The sequence below is a fragment of the Apostichopus japonicus genome, chromosome 18, assembly GCF_037975245.1.
Source record: "Apostichopus japonicus isolate 1M-3 chromosome 18, ASM3797524v1, whole genome shotgun sequence".
NCBI lineage: Eukaryota > Metazoa > Echinodermata > Holothuroidea > Aspidochirotida > Stichopodidae > Apostichopus > Apostichopus japonicus.
Window position 1 is genome coordinate 5651274 of NC_092578.1, and position 22733 is coordinate 5674006.

At 37.3% G+C, this 22733-nt stretch overlaps 1 protein-coding gene across 2 annotated transcripts; it reads right to left on the reverse strand.

Moving 5' to 3' along the window:
* Nucleotides 1–832: 832 nt before the first annotated feature.
* On the reverse strand, nt 833–13731 carry LOC139959094 (asparagine synthetase [glutamine-hydrolyzing]-like). Of its 2 annotated transcripts, none has more exons than XM_071956668.1 (11): nt 13585–13731; nt 12045–12311; nt 11027–11173; nt 9925–10015; nt 9603–9779; nt 8679–8771; nt 7503–7630; nt 6527–6653; nt 5422–5629; nt 4504–4738; nt 833–3653 (listed from the first exon to the last, which is right to left on the reverse strand). In XM_071956668.1, the coding sequence occupies exons 2-11, from the start codon at nt 12294–12296 to the stop codon at nt 3426–3428; spliced, it is 1686 nt and encodes a 561-aa protein (XP_071812769.1). In that variant the 5' UTR covers nt 12297–12311; nt 13585–13731; the 3' UTR covers nt 833–3425. The 2 variants fall into 2 exon arrangements, with proteins under 2 accessions (XP_071812769.1, XP_071812770.1); XM_071956669.1 differs by having other exon boundaries at nt 13552–13705.
* Between the last annotated feature and the right edge of the window lie 9002 nt (nt 13732–22733).

The following is a 22733-nucleotide window of genomic DNA, read 5'->3' on the forward strand; positions in this document are numbered from 1 at the left end:
CATTCTTAATTAGGTCAAATTACTGACACAATGACAAGTACCAGTCTAAATTAGGTCAAAGTTTTGACACAATGACAAGTACCAGTCTACATAAGGTCAAATCTAAAGGTGGACTATGAAATGACCATCCTTGGTTCTTTTGTCGTTCAATGAACACCATGAGTCAGTGCAGAATGTTGAAATGTAACATTTCAGTCATTACCTATGGTTGGTTGTCAAGTCCCACTTCGACCAGTTAAAGGGTGTGAAGACTCGCGCAAAAAGAAATGTCTAATGCCGGTAATCTGACCTAGTTCGAATGAGGTGTAACAGAAGTGTTAGACACCACCATCAATCCCAGAAAATACACACACAACTTGCTACTGTCGGTAATCAGACACCAGTGTACATTCAGTACATACAGCTGCGGTCAATACCCACAGCACAGTGTACATCTCAGGTCCAGCTAAAGATAACAAGGTATCACGTTTCATTAGTTTGCATTTTGTAGCGACGAGAAAAACTTCACTTGCAAGCAACAGAAAGTTGACTTTTTCAAGGGCGGCATGCCGTTTGGGGCAAGTCTTCAATGCCTATAAGTGAAACTTAAAAATTTACTCTTTCTGTTTAATTGTACGTGGTTCTTGCTACAGAATCCTGGTGATGCAGTGAAGTTGATTCACAGTTACAGCCAAAATGCCTTCATTTGTAAAAATTCTGTTGTCTTTGAACAGTTACAATTTTACCAACCGATTAAAAAAAAACTGCATTCAATGAAAGCATTGTACTTTCAATCATACAGGGATTGGAGCTTTGCAGGATAAGAACAATAAAAATCACATACATTTCAGTATACATTGATCATCGTCGTGTTAGAGAACAAACGCTCTGTTACGCAAAAGACTCCCAGGAATAACCAGCACTGGCATCATTGTTCACCAAGGATATTTCAGAAAATTAAAATAAAATATCACACACTGTAATTTTATGACATTAACATTGGCCATCTATGTAAGTTTTACACTTAATCAGTATACCTATGGAATATATTGAAAACAGCAATTAAGTCACACACATCGCAACAGTGAAGCAAATTCCATCACATCTGTGGAAAATATCAGGTGAAAGGAGGTCGCCAACAAGAAGATAAAACAAAATGTACATTTAAGAAGCTTTCACGAAATGAAATATTTGATAGCCCCAAATACCGGATTCTAATAAAAGAGTGACCCTGTTCAATATTCCACAAGTAGGTGACACACCCCTGATCAATGTTACCATCATATAAAGTTGGATAAACAGATCTTCAATGGGAACTGTGGGGCTGTGCAGATAAGAAAATAAAGGTTGAAAGAAAATATGTAAAGATTGAAAGAAAATAGGGTTGAATAGAAATAATATCTCAACGCAAGGGGACGGGGGTCGAGAGTGGATCAGTTAAGTCATTTGGTGTTCTTGCCCAGCCTCTATTTTGGGTGACCTTTCTTAAGAAGTATTCCCTACTAAATAACACATTATGGGATGACAATTTTCGCCTACTGCAGGAGGGACATTTAAGAAATGATAGAGATATCATTGAAATATCAGCAAATGGAGTCACATTGAGAGTATTTAAAACCTTACTAGTACATTGCTCAATAGACAACTTAGGTCTTATTTTTATAACTTGACCATCTTGGATGTTGTCAAGAAATGATAATATCAGTGTTCTGAGAAAAAAAAAATACACAGTAAACCAGGTCCACAGTAGACCAGCCATAACCATTTCACTGTTTGTCATTTCTGACCATTTCTCTGCTCTGATGCGGTAGGATGGGCCAGCTGGCACATGTTCTTAAAGCAACACAGAAATGTGTAATGCATCGATGCAAAGTTTGCCCTAAAATTAAAATATTTTTTACAGCAGCCAGAAAACTGGTAAACAAACTGCACTTTCAACAAGTCCTCTATGGTTTTTTTTTTCAAATACAAAAATTAAGTAAAACGTATTGCAACTTAAACCGAAATCAGATCCTCTTGTGTACTCTGCAGAATGCTGTACAGATAAAACTTATTTCACAACTTGCTAAAGTTGCATCTTTTCAAATGTGGTAGAAAGACCAAAATGGAGTTACATTTCTTGGGACGGTACACAGTACTTAACTTACAAGAATATTTGGTCACACAAACAAGTTCATGGGCAAATTAAAATAATTGCAACATTAAAAGTAAAAAGTAGACTGCGTACATTCTACATTGGAATATTGTTAGCTGAAAAACAAAATATAGAAGCTTTTAAAATAATTCTTAAAATATAGGAAATGAAAAGAACTAAAAAATAAAACAATATTTCCACTAAATGTTGTCTTAGGTAGGCTGTATCAAAAATTGAAAATATTTTTTGTTAAATTTATGTCCGTATTCTTGATCTGTTGGGCCAAATTTCACTTAAATACCCCAGATACCTTATATGTGACAGAGGGTTGGCTATATGTATGGTGATAAAATCCTAAGATTAAATGACTGACTCCGTCCAATGAAATTGCTTCTCTATTCTTTTTCCAATTATTGTTTTTTTCCAAAAGTCCTGTCAAAGAGAAAAAGAAATGCTTACAGCGACTTTCTATGTCAGTTAGCAGTAAGCTATTATCAACAGCAATTAACAAGAACCAAATCTGTCGCTAAGGACTTTGGTGTCGACATTTTTCAATCCAGAAGCTCGTCATAAGCTAGGAATGATTTCCGATGTTAAAACAGAATGGAATTGTAGAAAACTGAACTACTGTACTCCACTAGATTTCAGTATTAAACAGCCCATACCACAAGTAGCATTGTCATTATCACACTGGTAGGCAATTGAATAAATCCACCAGTTTCAGTAACAGCCCTAACCGCAAGTAACACTGCCAATTTCAAACTGGTATGCACAGAAAGTTGAACAACTCTACCAGAGTTGCAGTATCTAAACCATCATACGAACAAGTAACATTGTCATTGGAGTTATAAATAGTAAATACTTCCTCCTACCTCCATTGATTTTATTTTTTATTCCACAAATTGTAAAAGGCACAAAACTTGAAAAAAGACACCAATAGTTTACAACTGTTAGACTTTATCAGCTGCCAAAACAATATTTGGAAATGTGCACATCGCAAAAGCATCGAACACAGAAGTAAAAATGATTGTTTTCATAAAGTGACATCACAGGACACACACACACACTTATATGTATATAATAAAATATATTCATATACCTAAGAACAGGATGGGGGACATAATGTCTTAATTATTGCTACCCTCCTGAGGGTCCTACATAGATAATTGGTTGAGTGGGATAAGTGCCCCTATTTCTCTTACGCAAGCAACTTATGGCTGCCTTGACAATCCTTTCTTGTCTCAAATGCAAAGGTGCTCCAAAACAATATTTATGTACTTTGTCAAGATTATAGACCAGCGGAACCTTTTCTCTAGGCCTTCTCTTTGCTGTCAACATCGGTGTCCTGGTAATGAGCCAAGCAGCGAGCTGATGGATCACTGCAATCTGGCAGCCATTTTGGCAACCATATGTACGGTATCCAATGTGAGTTGCCGTGGTAATACTTTTCAAAGATCTCCCTGTAGAAGTAGCCTTCTTTAGTGAGCGGAGGGTTAAATGGAAACTTTTGAGGGGATTCCTCCAACTGACTGTCAGTGACCTGAAGTACAAAAGATCAACAAATATGTAATCAGTACAGTATATTGAGTACCGTACTGTACAGCATAGAAACATGATAGAAACATAATATTCATACTGCTGGTACTGACACTATGAGTGTAGAAAAAAATTGTCCCAAGTGGGGGGATCTCTCCTACAGTTTCTTTGTTATTTTGCTACATTTTTTATTTTATTTTGGAAAACCAAATATGCTGTCCTGGCAATCCAAAAGTAAGACCTGGTTGCCCAAGGTACAACCAGAAGGGGAAAAAAAGAATGGGGTAAAAAAAAAAAATTGGTTTACAGTACAATACAATATAGTACACTAGAGTTCAGCAGAACAAAAGCACAGTAGTATAATATATAGAGTACAGTACAACAATGCTTTACATTCACTAGTGGCTTACAACACAAACAGCTTAGAGACAACAATAAACTGAATAAAACTAAATAAACTACAACAATGTTACACGAAAACCCAACACGATAGCATTTTGATAGCACACAAATATATCAGGTTGAGCCTGTTGCAATTAAAAATAACATGTTACAGCTTGGCTTCTGCTGACATGAAAATGAAGTGATGTTTGACTTCCATCCAGCACAATTGGATTCTAGCAGGAGTCAACCTATGAAATCTCTCTCCTTTTTGTGTTTTTTAAGAGCTTTCGTATATTAAGTTTGTGGGATTTTACCCAAACTGAATCTCAGTAGAGGATGATTTTCACCTTAACTTTTTAAATTTTAACAAATTAAGCATAAGAATGCTCAATGACATATTTCTACACTCATATAAAAATGGGTGTTATCTTCTTAAGAACACATCTAAAAATTAAGATGGCCGCCCTAACCTGAGTCTCAATATGATCCTGGAGAATTTCAAACCAAGATTTCTTAGATGAGGAGACGCCGTCACTGAATGCCTCCTTGGGTCGCCAGAGAATTTCAGATGGCAATAGGCCATTGTCGAAAGCCTTTCGTATGAGATACTTCTCACACTTATTCTTTGGTTGTTTCAAGATGGGATCGAGGGAAGCATAAAATGATGTCAATTGATGATCCAGGAAGGGTACTCTCAGCTCCAATCTGATAAATAAAGTGGAAATTTAATGTCTTTTATTGTCACAAAAACTATTTAATTGCTTCTCAAAAAGATTGTCTTTTAGTGAGATGAATACTTATTTATGAGTGTCTTATGACATTTTCTTATCAATTGAGCCATGGCCTTGTCCTATAAATATATATAAGAATCATAGTAGACGATGACAGTCATCACCGTTATGTCACAGAAGCTACTGATTATAAACTAGAAGCTATAAACAATACCCATAGTTTTGGGGGATTTGTGGTAAACTAGTTTATTCTCTGAAGAGGTAGATAATTTCCCCTGCAAAGCACTAGGCGACTTCCCCGCCTACATGGGTAAACACCCACTTTCACCAAAATAAATTCAGGTGCCGCCACCTAACTACAATCAAAATTGGACTATTTTTGCGTAATCTTTCCATACGAATGGTCAAAAGAGGAAGGAGGAGTCGGGGCCTTGATGGATGGTAGCCACACCCCCTGTTTAAAGACTTGACCAATCTGAGCGTTGTATTCGAGGATCATGCGTATGTATATGAGGGAAGAAAGTGCGTGTAATAAATTGTACAGAACATCAAGAAGCTACCAAATTTGTGTACATGAATAGAGCTCAAAATATCTGCAAGATTAATATTTCGGTCAGTCAGGAACATGGAACCCTGACGAGGACTAAAACCACTTACCCGTGAGCAGCGGTTGTTCGATCGGCTCTCAACACATCGAACATGTGGAGATCTCTCATCAGTCTCATGCTTTCCTCATTGCCAGCCTCTGGTGTTGGGGCCTTGTAGAAATAAAGGTAACCCTGTGCCACCTCGTCCGCTCCTTCCCCAGAAAAGATCACCACAGAGTCTGTCTCTTTGGTAATGTATCTGGATACAAGATACATTCCTGGAACAGGGAAAGGAAAGATTGGGGCTTGGCAGGGGATGGACTGGAGAACAAAAATTGCTACTGGACTCAAGAGACCCAACCGACATTCCCCAGACTAGAAAGAAATCAGTTCCTAGACAGGCTAGTTTCTAATCTGCAACATTGTAGCAATACTAGCTTCTTTAAGGTGTCAAGGAAAATAATTTTGCATTCACACTTTGTGTACTCGTTTTTAGGTTTATGAATTTTAACTCGTGTAAAGTACTGAAAATACTATGTTTCAGTGTACAAAATCTTCTATACATATTTGCAATTGTGTGGCAAATGCCTTCTTAGCTGTGCGATACTCCGTAAATAGAAACCCCCGAGTGCTATGAAGGAGCAGAATAACAAACTTCTAAAGAAAGAGGAGGGATGAGTATTTCTTTGAAAAAACCTGAGAGTTTGGTAACTTTGCTAAGTTCAACAGTTGGCCTCTGCAAACGTGCCTACAGTAGGAATCAGGCAAAAACCCAACACCATTTCTACAGAGGGAAATTATGCAGCTGTCTTACTGCAGACTGGTAGAGTGGGAAGGAAGAGGAAATGGATGATGACCCGGAAGTGGGTCAGCGGGGCAGGCATGGCTACAACTCTCCCAGTTGACCCAGAAGTGGGTCAGTGGGGCTGGCAGGTCTACAACTCTCCCAGGTCAGGCAGGTTACGTGGAAATGTGTATGACTTTGAGAGAAGATAGACTGAGGAATGAAGTAAACAACAGGTGCATACAAGTATACAACAGAAGTTTGCAGCAAAGTATGTTTATGTCTTGGAATGTGAAAAGCTTGATACCTTTTAAAAGGAATACTGCTTGAGAGATAAAAAATAATGATGATCAAAAATATACAAAGTTCATAAAATGTAATATTGACTAACCTACAGATGCTCTAACTGTTGTAATATCATAGCTCTCTAAGTGGTATATGACCTCTTCTACAGCTTGAACCCCTTCTTCTGGGGTAAAAGTGACCTCATGATGCTCTGAGCCAATGTGGGCTGCCACCTATGGATGGAAATAGCGGACTGCATTTATGATTTATCACCTAAATAGCTGCTTAACAGCACCATTTGTGTGTGGTTGTGCGTTTGCTTTTCTATCTGACCGAGAACTTGAACAAAAGAATTCCAGGTCCTCGGTTGTGATTTCTAAAGAATCACCACGTCCTCGGAAGAATTCTATTGTATGGGGTATTGTTAAGGTTAGGGTACGTGGATTTCAACAATGGAAAATACAATGGGTCCTGGGTGTGAATGTAATACAAACATGTGTGTGTGTGTGTGTTTGGAGTGTATCTGCAGAAATCTGCAAACAAGCAGAAAAAAATTATTAAAACGAAGTGTGTTTCATATTAAATGTGACGCCGTTAATAGCAATTAAAGCGACGTTTAAAACAACACTTGGGGTTGGCATTTTTTTTGCAGAAATCTGAAATCTAATGTAATATGGTGACGGCACTCATGCTTGCTACTTTGATGGGGGAAAAAAGAAAACTCATGTAACAGCTGTTTTGGCTAAATATTGTTTATGAAATATGGTGACAGCACTCATGCTTGCTACTTTGATGGGGGAAAAAAGAAAACTCATGTAACAGCTGTTTTGGCTAAATATTGTTTATGAAATATGGTGACAGCACTCATGCTTGCTACTTTGATGGGGGAAAAAAGAAAATTCATGTAACAGCTGTTTTGGCCATTGTTTCTCTTCTTTTCTTCTCCTGGCATAAGTGATATAATATTTCTTTGGCATAAGTGATATATGGAAATCACTTGGGTGGTGTGACCTAGATAAGTGAGTGGAATGGTGAACGGATGTGCAACAAAATTTATGATTTTTTTCCATAACCACGGTTACCTTTCTTGCAGCTGCTATATCTGTACTTCCTTCCATACCAATCGAAAACGTCTGTACAGGATAGTTAATGCCAGATTCCTTACAGAGTTTACATACCAAGGCAGCGACCACACTGGAATCCAATCCACCTAGCAACAAAACAACAACAGAGCGAAAGGATGAAGATTGTGTACAAAATAGAATAAAAGCAGATGGGATGGCTGGTATTTAAAGGACGTATGAGATGACCGAAAAGTACTAGAATAGGTAAGATTACCCCTTACTTCTAAAGTGAAAATATGTGCCTCAACAAGCCTTGCTTTCACTGTTATGAAGATGATGCTTTGATAAAACATTGATTTCCAAAGTAATGTCAAAGCTACACTGGCTGAGCAAGACAGTATTCCGACATCAACTGAGCAGCTTATCGAGTTGTTTCTAGACACATATTTCAATTCTATTTTATAACTTGTAGTGAAGTTTCATTTTTCTAAAAATGGTGAAAAAAATCAAAGAAATAAATAGGGGAGTTTTAATAGCTCAATGAAGCTCAATTCCAATTAATGTTAATAAGGCACTGTATCAAAAAGAATAAGAATCCTGCTCAGCTAGAAGAAATCAACATCAAACAACAGGGATTGTCTCTGAATACTTGCAGTGCCTACTGTGTTAAACCCAGAGTGCAATAGGTTATGTCCTAAGGAGCCTGGCTGCATCATGCTGCAGCCCCATCAGCATCTACACACTTGACACAGTGTCTAACTACAGTGCCAAAACACATATTAACTTCAACTGTCATTTGAGGACAAAATGTAGGAGGTTGCTCTAGTTCAATCTGTTGCAACTTTCTTTCATGTTATAATTGATAGGTTTTGGTAAATTTGACAATATGCAGAAAGTGCTCTGAATATTAATTAATAACATAATTTCTTGAATAAAATTTACCGCTCATCAACTATTCTGATCAACTGTTCTCACTAATCTTTCTTAATACGTCAATCAGTCATGTTCGGTCATTGTTATCTACTGTTCTGCTATGTCATTTCTGCACATCACATTTGCGTCACTCGAGTCCGTATGTGTACTCGTCATTGCGATTAAATTCTCGTACAAGTACTCCAAACTTCATTCAAGTACCTGTGACTTTCTACTCACACCACAAATTTTATTTGCATTATCAATACTTGCAGAACCAACCTGAGAGGAGACAGCCGATTCTCCGATCTGACATGAGCCTTTTTTTCACAGCGTCTGTGATGAGTTCACGAATGTTCTCCTCCACATCTTGCCCTGAAGGCACATAAAAACAAATAAAAATCAATTAAAAAAAAAAAACAGAAGTGAAAATAAACAAAAACAAAAGTGTGAATCATGATGGAAGGGCAATTTAGCACAGCCCACATCAGCGAGACAGTTCAATCTCAATTTATTTGTCGATTCTAGAGAGATTGAAGAGATAACACTCCAATCACCAACATCACTAATGCTCCAAACCACAAGAACTTGGAAATTGCAACTTTAAAACTCCTCCTCTACTTTCTCAACAAAAATAAATGATAATAATAGTAATAATTTATTAATTTATCTTTGTCGTCATGGCTTAGGTATTACTTATGATCGCAGATGTGGCAAACATTAGGTACATTGGATGTCTAACCCTACATTTTTTTGACGGAAAGGCCAGTCTCAAAAGCCTTTAGTCTATCAATAACACATAGAAAAGGTACTTGATAGTGCAATTTAGTTCTTTAGTCCACTCAAAATCCAAATTAGGGCTGAAATTCCAAAACCTTTCAAACAAATTAGCCACAATTTTCTTTACTGAACTTAAAGGTTACAAATACCTGAATAGAAGCTAAATGATTGTGACAGCAGAGTGCACTTAGCCTCATACAGCTTAGTATCCAATTAATATATTTGCGTAGATTACTAAATGACTTTGCAAAACACCAAAAAACAGCTCTTTGAACAATGGAGTGTTAAAGTGGGGTGGACGAAGCTTAAGGATGGAATTAAAACATTTCTTTTCTTTTTTTCTTTTTTTTTCTTGTTTTATATTTTTATTTATTTTTTTTATTTTTTCTTCTTTAAAACATTTCTGCAATCCATTCTCTGACTTACCAATTGATACTAAACTTTCTGGGACATCCATCCACTTGGGAGAAGTACAAAGAGAGTGAAACTTTTCAGACTCCACTAGGGCAACTTTGCCATTGGGTTGAAGTTCAAACGTTTCCACGTAACCGGGTGGAAATGGTACAATCTCTGATTTCTTGTGTTTTTGAATGTCCACCAGCCCTAGAGGATAAAATGGCAAAAGAACATTAGAACATTGATCTTAAAAAAAACAAACAAACTCATAATTAGAAAATATAAAATTCTTGTCGAAACCTCTCTACTATACTTTTCAAGCATAAAAGTTTAATCTTTAAGACATCTTTACCTTTGGCCTCAGAACAGACTGCCATGAATCCTTCCTCATCACTTAGTTTAAACATCGGTCTCACTCCAAAAGTATCCCTTCCAAGATATACCTGATGAATGAAAGGATAGGAGAATCTAACCTGCAGTTCACTGAAAACTTCAGATTCATCAAGATTAATGTAATGTAATGTAGATAAAATTTTGTATAGCGCACTACGCGCGATGCATCTGTGCGCTTTACAAACAATCTAGAAAATACAATGACATAAAACAGTAAATACATATACCATATACAGATATATACAGGAATATGAGATCGAAAAAAGATTAAAAGCACTGGTGAAGAGTAAAGCGATTAAACAGATCGACTACAAAATCTACAATTTGAATGCAAAAAAGTGAAAATTCCAAAAAGATTAAAGCTGCATTATGCATTCCATTATAAAGATTCACCATCTGATGTCTACAATGACTGTCAAAGTCATCAATCAAAGTCATCAATTAGTTCAATTAATTAAGAATGTCATCAACACGCAACTTTTTGTAACCAGTCCTAATATGTTCCTCTGTGAATCAATTAATTAATATTATAATGCAAAATAAGCAGAAAGCCTGAGGGTTTTTGTGATTCCTTGCCATATAGTTTGCTCAAAATTCCACTATGTATCATGCTCAACAAAGATGTACTTTTTGAGTTATCATGTTTACAAACTTTTCAGACTTTGACCTCTGATTACCTCAATGACCTTTGGCCTTCACAGAAAAGAATAGGGTTCTTAAACTCAACAAGGCCAAAACACTTACCAGTTACTAAGTTAATCCTCCCTGACCCTGTTGAGTTACAGTGTTTACAAGCAGGTGTCACATACACACACACATGCCATCACCATCACATAGATTCCTTCTGTCTCCAGCAAAGAATCAAAAGAACATTTTCAGTTGAACAGCTGACATGATTCACTCAAGTGTTACCAGATTTACTCATAAAATACTATCAAATTTGAAACAATTGATATCTTCAGCATACAAATCAGAGGTCAAAATTTGATGCAGAAGTTTGTAGCATTTCTTTTCAGCAATATACTTCAGCCACCAGAATATACCCCTCTGAGATGAAATACCTTTTTGGCCATGGTATCGAGAAGACAGAATGCAAATACCCCATCCAGCATGGAGGCTGCATATTGGATTCCGCCTTTCATGTAGAGATGAATGATAGATTCTCCATCACATTCGGTCAAATAGTTGAAACCAAAGTGCTTTTCAACCTGAAGTGAAATATAAAGAAAGAAAGAGAAACAATTTTTAAGTAAATAAAAATAACGATATCACAGGTTTCAATGTAACAGTATGGAATATGTTTAATTTACGCTGTAAGCATCTTTAAGACCCTTGTAGCTGCTCTGGATACAGTCCCAAGGATTTTTAATACATCTAGTATTTACTCCTGATTTCTATGCTCAGATATTTAAAAAAAACGTAAAGTAATTGTTTATTACCTGACCTACAGTCATGAGATTTAGGAAACAAATCTGGATTTTGATTCGAATAGAATTTTAATTAAAAGTTTCATCGCATATAATTGATCACTTTGATTCATTTTTTTTATAGCTTTTTTTTATGATTATTCAAAATTAATACTCGAGAGAATAACGAAGCAAATCAATAGTAAGTTTTTAGATGAGAAAGATTGCAGCTGTGATTCTTTACGTTGGCTTGGTAGCCTAAAATCTCAATGAACCACCCGGGGCCAAGACGATCTAACCATACCCCTCTACCGGGAAGCCAATCCCGTAGTCTCACACTAGAAATAATTGTCATTAGTATTGTACTTTGCACAATTAAAAGCTGAAGAAAGACACTTAATGGCTTCTCTCTATCATAATCCTGCACAAAAGTCTACATTCAAACATTTCAATAATATGACACAAAAAACTTGATGTGAAATAAGCTGTAAATATTTATTACCACATTTGTCAAGTTTTATGTTTTTCTTTTTAAATTAGTTACAATCATTTATAATAGGATTCTTTACAACAGTAGCCTTCATTTAACGGCAGGGCACGATACTACCGTACTGAACCACCACACTGTGGGAAGACACGAATCAAATTGCAGAGCTCTGGAAGCTGGACAAACCTTTCTGTAATTGTAGATTTCTCCATTGTACAACAGCCATACGTACGGATACGTCTTGATCCTCATGGGTTGCATACCGTACAGATCGTCTACGACGGCGAGGCGATGGAAGGCCAAGCAGCAGTTACCAAAGTGGTTCACGCTTTCGATTCGAAACGAGTCCGGTCCTCTGTGAGAGATCTTGGCAGCACTTTTGTACTGCTTGGATATATCTCCAGTGTCATCACCGAACAATGCCCAAATACCACACATCTTGTAAGGTTTTATCTTTATGAAAAAGTAGATTAAAAATATAAGAGAAATTAAAACTTAACATGAGATATATTTTAAGACAGGGTATAATCGTTGTATTTTTTCCATGGATGGTTGACTTTTTGTAATTCAAAGCCCTGGCCAAAAAATAAATGACATCAGAATTGCTAGGTTGCATGATAGATCGATGCGCAAAACACTAATACCCCGGATGCATTATACTGTGAGAAATACACAAAGCTTGATTCCAAAATGAATACATGTGTCTCAAAATGCATTTGAGGTGGAAATAAACTTTGGGCACACCCGACCCAAAAATGGGCACCGAATTTCGCGGGGCCCAGACACCTCACTATAATACATCTACACAGCAAGTATGACAAATATCCATCACCCTGTTGTTGAGTTATCGCGGACCCAAGCAAGTGTCACAGACACACACACATGCCAACCTGGATCTACTGTACATACCAAGTATTAAGTTCAACAAGATGACCATTTAACTTTACAGAAAAGAATAGGGTTCTTGTACTCAATAAGACATATTCACATACCAAGTGTTCATCTACCATGAACTTTTTGAGTTACGGTGTTTACAAGCAAGTGCAACATATAAAAACGTACGTCCATCGCATAGATTGCATCTGCCTCCGGCAAAATAAAAAACGAATAACAAATGTGCAGGGATTGGCTGGAAATACAGCATATTTTCTGATTTTCATCATGAAGCTTTTATCTTGCCAGAAGAAAATTATTGCTGCCCCTGAATTACACAAAACATTTAACAACAATTGATTGCTGTGATTATAGGTTATAGGGGTTTTCATCCATACAACTTAAATGGTCCGATAATAAAGTCAGGTATTTTACTACCCACAAAAGTATTCAGCCCTGAACAACTGAAGATTTTATCTTTAAACTTATGGAAATCACATCACCAGTATGCTTTTTCTTTTACTTCTAGGCCATTTCCAACACATTCGGATAGCACACAAATAGCCACATTTTAGCTATTGTAGAGTGGAGGGAAATTGATAAATGTAATGTGAGCCCTATGTGGCGTAAACGGATACATCAGTGTGATCATACATTTAACAGCAAGGAGCCAGAAAACCTCTTAAACTATAATCTAACAAAAGACCTATGATCTAGTCTATTTTGGTTTTCCTCTTACCAGGTTTTGATAAAACTTTCGGGAAATCTTATATATGTCAAAATACGAAGGCTAAAATATGCCTAGCAAATTTTGACTTACACAAACGTTAAAAAAACTCGAAATTGTCGATACCTCAAATTCAGTTGATCCGCGGCGTCGATAAGCTTCAGTAGTAAGCTGATTCTACAAAGCTGAGGACAGGCCTGGAAATTTCTGTAACGTAGAGGTGTTGTTCACGTGTTCATATGGATTTTGTTATTGTTTAATTTAAACGCATGATGATGCAATCTGCAGCCAGTTGGGGTGGCTGATGAAATATATGAATATTCATAAATTTATTAATACCGCCCAGATGAATGCTGTTGATACTAGATATGTATATTAAGTTTGCGATATTTTGCCAGTGTTAATAGGCTACTTCCATGGTTGCACCAACTCCCTGGTTACACTGGACCAGAGCCGTATATTTAGAGAGTTTGGCCAATGGGGGACCGATTTTGATTGGTCGAGAGGTGACACACCCTCATAGGACGCCATGATAGTTCCAAATCAAAAACTTTTTGCGATGAGCAGACAACACTAACGATGCAATGCATACTTAGGCTAGTACAATACTTGCGTAACAATTATTTTAATTTGTTAGAGAAAACAGAAAAACCTCCTTATATACAACTATGTCTTGATGTGAGGCCTTGGGGATGTAGCCAGCGAAGTGAAGATTGAGTTCTTTTTTGAGGGGTTTTCCAACCAACGTCCAAAGACGAAAGATTTGGAAACAAAAGTTGGTCGGACAGGCTGGCGGTCTAAAGTGAATAGTATTAGTACAAAGCTGTGTGAGGCGAGGATAGGCATATAGCCTAGGTCTCATCATCGAAGACTAGATCGTCATGTTTTGGTTAAAAAAGGCCAGAAATTCCTGTTTTCTTCAATTTTAGATCAAAGCAAACAAGCAAAATATACCTCGCTAATTCGAGGCCTAAGACTGAGTTTAAAAAGCCTGGTCTAGCTTAGTTAGAATTAGGCCAATGCAAGCACTCAGTCTAACTTAGCCTAGTTAGAGTTAGACCATTATTAGTAGCCAACTAAGGCTTGATTTGATTTGATTTATTCGCACTCAGATTGTTCAAAATACAAAATACAACTATTACAAAGACAAAGTAGACAAAGAGGACGGAAAAGAAAAGAACAAAAAGAGTAACAGGAGCTAAACCCATTAGGCTGACTGAACGTCGGCCCATTTCCAATGGGGCCCTATAGACGAAAAATTGCACAAAGAAAGGAAAAGACTAGGGAACCAATAAATAAGACACAAAAAAAAATGAAGATATTGCACAAAAAGCAGAAAAGTGCCTCCCTCTCCCCCACCCCCAAAATTACATGAGATGCTTCCTTAACTCAGCTCTAAAAAGATGAGAAGACTTAATGGATTTGATATGATTTGGAAGAGCATTCCAATCCTGGATTGCCGTGAAGTAGAAAGTAGAGCTAACACCACCCTTAGAATCAACAACATAGAAATTGTGATGTCTTGGACGAGTCCCCTGGTTATGAATGACAGAGGTTTTGGTGAAATTGGTGGTGAGGTAAGGAGAACTACAGTTGTTAAGGATTTTGTGTGTATGGTTTAACCTAATGAATTTAGCTCTACTCTCTACGGATAACAATCCAAGACCAGAAATTTCCTCCTGCCCAACATGGAATCTCGGGCCTTGCATAAGTATGAAGCGAACCACTTTATTTTGAGTAATCTGAAGCTTCTTTTTAAGAGTATTGTTGAGGCCTGTGAACCAAGAAGAAGAAGAGTAGTCAAAAAGACATTGAATAAGGGCCATGCAAAGCAGTCTTCTGCACCGTTGATTCAGGCAACTGGCTTGGTGATACAGAAAATGGAGCCTGGCATTTGCCCTTTTAATAACATCAATGGCATGCTCGTTAAATTCCTTCATCATGATTCATGCTTCTGAACATGTCATTTCATTCCTGTGTTCCTCCACACCAATTGTTAAATTTATCTGCTTAATTCTCACTCACTTCTTATTAAGCAAACACTTCATTATTAACCTCAATCTATTCATTCTTCTTCCAAATCCCTTCATTGTGATTCATGCGTCTGAACTTGTCATTTCATTCCTGTTTTCCTCCACACCAATTTGAATTTATCTGTGGAATTCTAACATCATGCTGTCAATATATTACTAATCAGGCTTATAACTATTCATGCAACTGAGACAATATTTTGTGCCACCCAGCTGATGAAAGCTTTTGCTTTTCTGTAAATTTGTAACATAATATACAGCTGCAAGTTTACAGAAGGTCCCGGGCACAAAACTGGTCTCACAAATAACCAAGAAGGGGACCGAAACTGGAAGGAAGGATAATGATCATATTGAAACAAAATGATAAGACCCAGAAGTGATCGGTGATAACACGCTGCATATAAAAGTTTGCAGATACAATAATTTCATATTAGCAGAAAAAAATTCTGTTAATTTGTTTTCAAATTGTCAAGTCGAATGATCTTTTCCTACTTCCACTCCTGGGGAATAATCATATTCCTTTGTGTACTAACATTTTATATAATAATAAGAAAATTATTTATTGAGTAAGTTAATTTAATTACTTGTTTCAAAGGATTTGCAGAAATATGCTACTCTATATTGATCAGTGAAAGGAATAATCGCAGTCACTTATGTGTTTATATTGGCTTTGCATTCTATTCAAGATCGTGACACTGAAAATGCAACACCATCAGTCACACCAAATCAGCAAAATAACAAGAGTCAATGTAATCAACCATCAAGATCTGAAGGTTCTCTAAGGTATCGTCTGCCTTGTGCCCAGAGAGAACTAAGGAAAATGAGGAAAGAGAAGGCAGCTATTACCAAAAGCATGCAGGTTTGCTTGCTCCTGACCAGATCAAAGCCATAACCTTATCTAATATAAAGATGTTCAAGACCATCAAAATTTGAACCAAATGTTCTTGGAAGCCAGTCCAAACACAGTATTCTGTCAAGAGAGTCAATTTTGGATCTTCAAGAAGAACCGATGACAAGGGGAAAAAAAGTTCCTCCTGACATCACATTTCACCCAAGATTGCTTGGAGAATCTATTCAGCAGTGTCCGGACAATGTCTTCGCCAGTTGAATTCAAGTATGCCCTGCAAATCATAAATGCTGGAAACTATCAAACCGATGAGAACAACTTCCTCACTGATTTCAGTTTTGAAACACCAGACTGTCCAGTATCAGATGACATTCCTGAGGTGAACATTCATCTCAAACACCTGACCCAATGACCACAGATGAAGAAAACAGCCTATACTACCTCAGTGGTTATTGCATAACTAGACTGAAGCAAATGATAAGCACTGCTCAAGCTGTTTGGACAACATTCAATCCACTTCCCCACCATCTTCCATTTTGGCTACATTGACAAGTTTAAGGAGTACACCGATGGTAACCTCGTTCATCCAAATCAAAGGGCTTTCCAATACCTCAAGACCACTGAAAGACCTTCAGGAAGTATAGCAGTGATAACCTCATCAACATGGGTAATTCTTAGAAACAGTTGACCTTGGCTATCGATTCAACTGCAACCTCCCAATTTCCAGAGTGTCACAAAATCAAAGGGAAACTGCATTCCAGATACCTGATGTCCGTCTCCACATCTTTTGTAAAACGTAAAGGGCTGAAAAGAAGACAAAAATTCAGTGTTAATAGTCTGGTGGAAAGTTAGGTAGTAAAAGCATGGCAATGAGGCTTCTTGTTGATAAAATCAAGTAAATAAATCAGACTTGGAGGACATAAGTTTGTCATAGTATCTTAAACCCAAATATATATATATCCAGTATGCTGTTCACTTGAGAAAATAAAAAACCCTATGAAATAATATCACTCTGTCAAGTAGATACACTAAAGAAGCTAAACTCTCATCCTGATCCAGAGCAGTCACCAAACTGGAGATTTTTACACAAAAACATTGAGATTGGTTTTTAAAAACTAGAGAGGAAAGAACTTTTTACTTCATAAGAAGTTTCATGTCATTATATTCCAATGTGTTTACTTAATTATTTTCCAGCTGATCTGAAAATAAGCATGAATTTGTTCATAAAAGCATGTGAATAACAGTGACCCCACCTACAAATGTGGCCAAACTTGATTACTACAGTGATCATAAATATTACACACCATACATTACTACACATACTGTATCACCACAGTCAGCATCCATTGCAGTCAGATTCTATGGGGTTTAATAATACTATATCAATGTCATGACAATCCTGTCTTGTACAACTTGAAAAAGAATGACTGGTAAAAAGCTCCAATAATTGGTTTGTTGCAGTCAAATTGAGAAAATATCCCAACTGGATACATATGATACGGTGTGCACTGTGTGCTGCAAACTGGTACAGTGTATTTGCTGTAGCTTGTGTGTGCTGAAAGCTAATTTTAAGTCTTCAAGATTTTGCAATTGAATAACAATTCAGTTATTTAGGCTAACTCAATTTATAAACAACATTTGGGTATATAGCAGGGATGTAAGTCTTCCGTATTTTTACGGAAATCCGGTTTTTTTTTTAATTCCAATAAAGTTCCGTACGAATATCAAAGACCCAACGCGGCAAAATGCCTGGCCCGTTGCAGCAAGCTAACTTCAAATTTTCACTCATCGATCAAACAAAGTACCACTCACACGTCGCATTGTACTGTACAACATTGTGCCATGTGAACATAATAAAAAAAAAACATAAAAAAATATTCATCTGTTTGCGCAAATCGTAGATATAACCCTCAGTGTCAACGTGTAAATTGTGTAAACAAGAGTACAACGACACATGATTCGGTATTTGAGCAGGTTTCCAATAACATGTTTTCGTACTTTTTGGAATAATATCTTTCTTTCTTTCTTTTAAAAAAACCGCAACTTCTCAAAAGAACCAAAATTTCTTCCAATCCTTTGTATAGATGATTGAATTTGTTTCAAACAAATAAATGATAACAATCAACCGCAAAGTAGAAGGTTAAAAACACTCCCGTTACAAAGAAGTTTCATGCTGAAAGCAGTCAATGATGCGTTTCCAAATTTCCTGTGATTTGTTTGGCTAATAGTCCCTACCATTGTCTGCAAACATTTTTGCATTTATCGTGCTCAATAAACACAACGTATTATGTTTAAATAACTTAATTATATAGCGCATTATACTGACGGTCTCAATGCAACTAATTGTAACGTTGCTGTCCCGTGTAGAGATAGCAAAGTTTGTAGTATAGGCTCTCATGTGTGTGCACTCTCAAATATCACGTGTATGGTTGGCCACAGTGGACAAAATTTAGAAATTATGACGACATATCAGAGGGCAGGACTTTTTTATGTCTACATAAAATTGATTTGATGTGGACATAAATTCAAATTAATGCTGGCATATATTAAAATAATGCTGGCATCGTACCGTACCAGCTGCGTACTGATAATGCAGTTGGCACCTTCCTCTTTCAATCTGTGTGAATATTAATGTACATTTAAAGAGTTGTGTCTGTATTGCATGTATGGGCTACCACATTATGTCAAAATATTCTTGCTATGAGTTGCACTTCTCTTTATATAGTAAGTACACCTTGTAAAGGGTTTCAGTGCAAACACATGAATTTATTTGTAATCTAAGATAATACATATAATATTAATGTCCCCACGCTTCCATAGGCATGGGTTGTATAATTTGCATTTATGATTTTCAATATGCACATTATAAACCTATAACTATAGGATATCCGTTGCGCACAAGCCAATGTTTTTGTCAGGGGTCATTATAACTAAGTATTGTGCGTTCCTGTAGAGGTAATTTAAAGTGCATGTTTTCATGGAGGAACGTGTGGACGCAAGTTTTTTCTGAGCGGACGCAAACAATTTTTAAGATGTTGTATCCCGGCGCTGGCGCAACTCTTAAAATCCCGGTAACAATACTGAGAATAATACTTGGTAGTAATATAAGATTTTTCTATTTGTACAGCTTTCTGCTGATTTCTCAAGTCTTGCTAATGTAAATCTGTGAAACTACATTCTTTTCATTCCTTGATCAACATCTGGACAGAATGTTAGACAAGTTTACTAAGAAAAAGCTAAGGTTTCAATGCACACAAAATGCAAGCAAGCTGCAGAATGTTCAGGTTGGTTGTGCATGATAAATTAATGGTAGTTTTATCATTTCAATTTGTATATGGTGGCATCCAATTAATATATGTTTGAACAAGAGTGGATAGAGGGTGTGGGTCGAACCTCTTTTTCATAGCACACATAAATTCAAAAGGAACATGTCCTAGCTGTTAGATCTAGTTATAGTTTCAGTTTCCGATCCTTCATTCCAGTATAAATAGCATAAAATACAATTATGTTTAATAAGAGAGAATAAAACGTATGATAGATAAATTCCATAAAAGCGATTAAGGCAAATTAAGAGTTAGTAAAAAAAGCATCAGTTTTCAAAGTGTTAGTCAACTGAAAAAATTAAGGAAATATCAATAAACAGGCGCGTATCCAGGGGGGGCGTTGGGGGCGCGCGCCCCCGGGGTAAGAAAAAGAGGAGAGAAGAAAAAAGAGAAGAAAAAAGGAAAAAAGAGGGGAAAAAGAGGAGGAGGAGAGGAAGGAAGGGAAAAGAAAAAGAAGAAAGAGAGAAAAAGGAGAAAAGGAGGGAGTAAAAGAAAAACGCCAAGACACCGGGAAGAGAAAGAGGTACAGGGACATCATTACAGCGCTGATCCCTATTATATACACAGGGTAGCCAGTGACGGATCAATGATTTCGGAAGGGGCGTGTGCCTCACCCTACCCGTTACACCGACAACTCCATTTTTGACGTTCCATTTTCCTCTCTCACTCGTGATCTATATATATACTATATATGGTCTATCATAACGTGTGTGTGTGTATATATACGCCTTAAACAATTGTAGAATTGTGCAATGAAACCAATTGTGGCTGGTCTCGAACTCGACCGTGTCGACCGGGAACATGACGCATTTCGGGAAGGGGGCGACCGCCCCCTTCCCGAAATGCGTCAATGATATTGCTAGTTATTTCAAATGTAGAAAGTGCTTAGCTGCAACTTACAAGGCCTGGGAAGTGTCATTTCCAGCGATCTGGGAGGCATTTTCGGCCAAAATTTTCTTGTACGCTTCGCGCCAACTTATGGTGGCGCTACGCTTAGATAATTTGCCTACAGGCTTCGCCCCTCCCTTGGCAAATTCCTCGCTATAGGATTTGTAAGGCAAACAGCAGATATCACATCATATCAGTGAGCCTGAAAATGGCGTTCCAGGATGAACAGCCTCAAAACTGTCCGACTTGCTCGAAAAAAATAATCACAAATTTTCGCGCGCTCCGCGCGCGTTCAACATACTAATGTCAATATCATATATGCAAACATCGGTTATTACATCGCATGCCACCGTATAACGTACGGTCCGTGAAAGTTGCGCAGTATACAGCGGGATGCTAATGTAAACAACGAAATGTTTTATGTAGATAGAGAAAAAACATGGAGGTCCAATTATGTCAAAACTCTCTTTTACATTAGTAATAGCGAATTAGGGGCTTCAGCCCCCTCCCGCCTCCTACGCCTATGTGTGTAGTGTTCGGTTGAAGGAAATATCTGCTATTTTTTCATTTCCTTCAACCAAGTTTTATAATAGCCGTATAAGAGGTTTTAATAGATGTACACCAATAAATTAACTCTGTCTGAATTTTCGAAAATTCCCTGACCACCATTCTTCATCATTATTCCCTCCATGCAATTTTGACCGGTCTGTTAGGGGGTTGAAGGAGGTTTTTCTATATTGGTTGTCCATAGATGAAAATTTGTGCAACATTATGGGTATGTTTTGAAGTGAGTTTATTCACGAGAATGTGAATTTTCAAATTCGGAACAAAAGTGGGGCTGACGGATATTGTGGGCCGCGACGTAGAATCACCTACAAAAGCAATGATCCACAGGACATGCGATGAGGTCGAGCATGATGTGTGACTGGTGACAATCTTCAAAAAGGTTATGGATGGAAAAAAAACTATTGGGAAATACTTGGTTCTCAGGCAAAAAGTGTACATCTGGTTGGTCATTTACAAGCCCGAGAAATGCCATTTCCGGTGATCTGGGTGGTATAAAATTTCGTTGAAGGAAATGAAAAAATACCAGATATTTCCGAAACCGAACACTACACATATCTACAGTTGGAGGCTGTTCATCCCGGAGCGCCGTTTTCATGCTCACTGATATATGATGTGATATCTGCTGTTTGCTTTAAAGATTCGAATAGTTGAAAGGAGACTGAAATAAGTAACTATTATCTGTTTATTGTGTAATGCTCCACCCGGGTGTAACGATGAGCCTGGCGGGCTCCTGGCCCAAAGGGGCCCCTATCAGGAGGTCTAAGCAAGGGCGTCCTCAGAAATGTTTACAGGGGGGGGGGGTCAGTAGGTCATAAAGGTGTAACACACTACTTGAGTATACTATCTAAGCGGAGCGCCACCATCGTTTGGCGCGGAGCGCACGACGATTTCTTTGCCAAAAAATACTCCTAGATCGTCGGAAGAGACACTTCCCGTTCAAGTTGCATTTACACATCGGTTATTTTGAGATCTCATGTCTTAGGATTTTGACTTTCAATAATTTCAGTAATGCATTATGGGTCCGTATAAAATGAACATAACTAGAGAACTGTCGGTTGGGGGAAATCATTGAAATGTCAAATGCTTAACTTTTTTTTTTAATTTGTGATTTTCCAGGGGGAGTGGGCAAGTACTGTATGGAGTATAATGGAGACTACTGTACAAATACAGTAATCAAACCTTAGCATAAACCTAATTTCGGCTAAAACTTTGTCTCCATCTAAGCCTAATTTCCTGTGCTTTTTTACTTACCAGATACACCGATGTCATCTTTATTCTTACCTTTTATATTATATTTATAGGCAAGCCCTGCCTTCTTTTTCAAATGAACGCAGTTTCAAGTCTGTTGGGTGGTGGGTTATTGTTTTAGAATTTTTCAAAAAATCATGTCCCGATGTTGTACTCAGTACAACATTGGCTGGAATTGGGTTTTAAATAATATACTTCGCTAGATATTGCTAGATATCCATACAGTAAAGTGCCCTTGGATTTTTCGGGGCCTGATCTTGGGAAATTGCAAAGTCGGAAGTGGTCACACTCTATGCAGGTCAGTGCTGTAACATATTGTACTCATTCTACAGTACTGTATTTTACACCACCCTTTAGCAACCACAATATGTC

What these genes read in the sequence shown, in the direction of transcription:
- LOC139959094 (XM_071956668.1), bottom strand. Translation starts at nt 12,296, where the DNA reads ATGTGTGGTATTTGGGCATTGTTCGGTGATGACACTGGAGATATATCC. An exon ending in AGAAAGTTTAGTATCAATTG is followed by an intron (nt 8,772 to 9,602) that starts GTAAGTCAGAGA and finishes ATGTGCCTTCAG; the next exon opens with GGCAAGATGTGGAGGAGAAC. An exon ending in AACAGTTAGAGCATCTGTAG is followed by an intron (nt 5,630 to 6,526) that starts GTTAGTCAATAT and finishes TCCCTGTTCCAG; the next exon opens with GAATGTATCTTGTATCCAGA.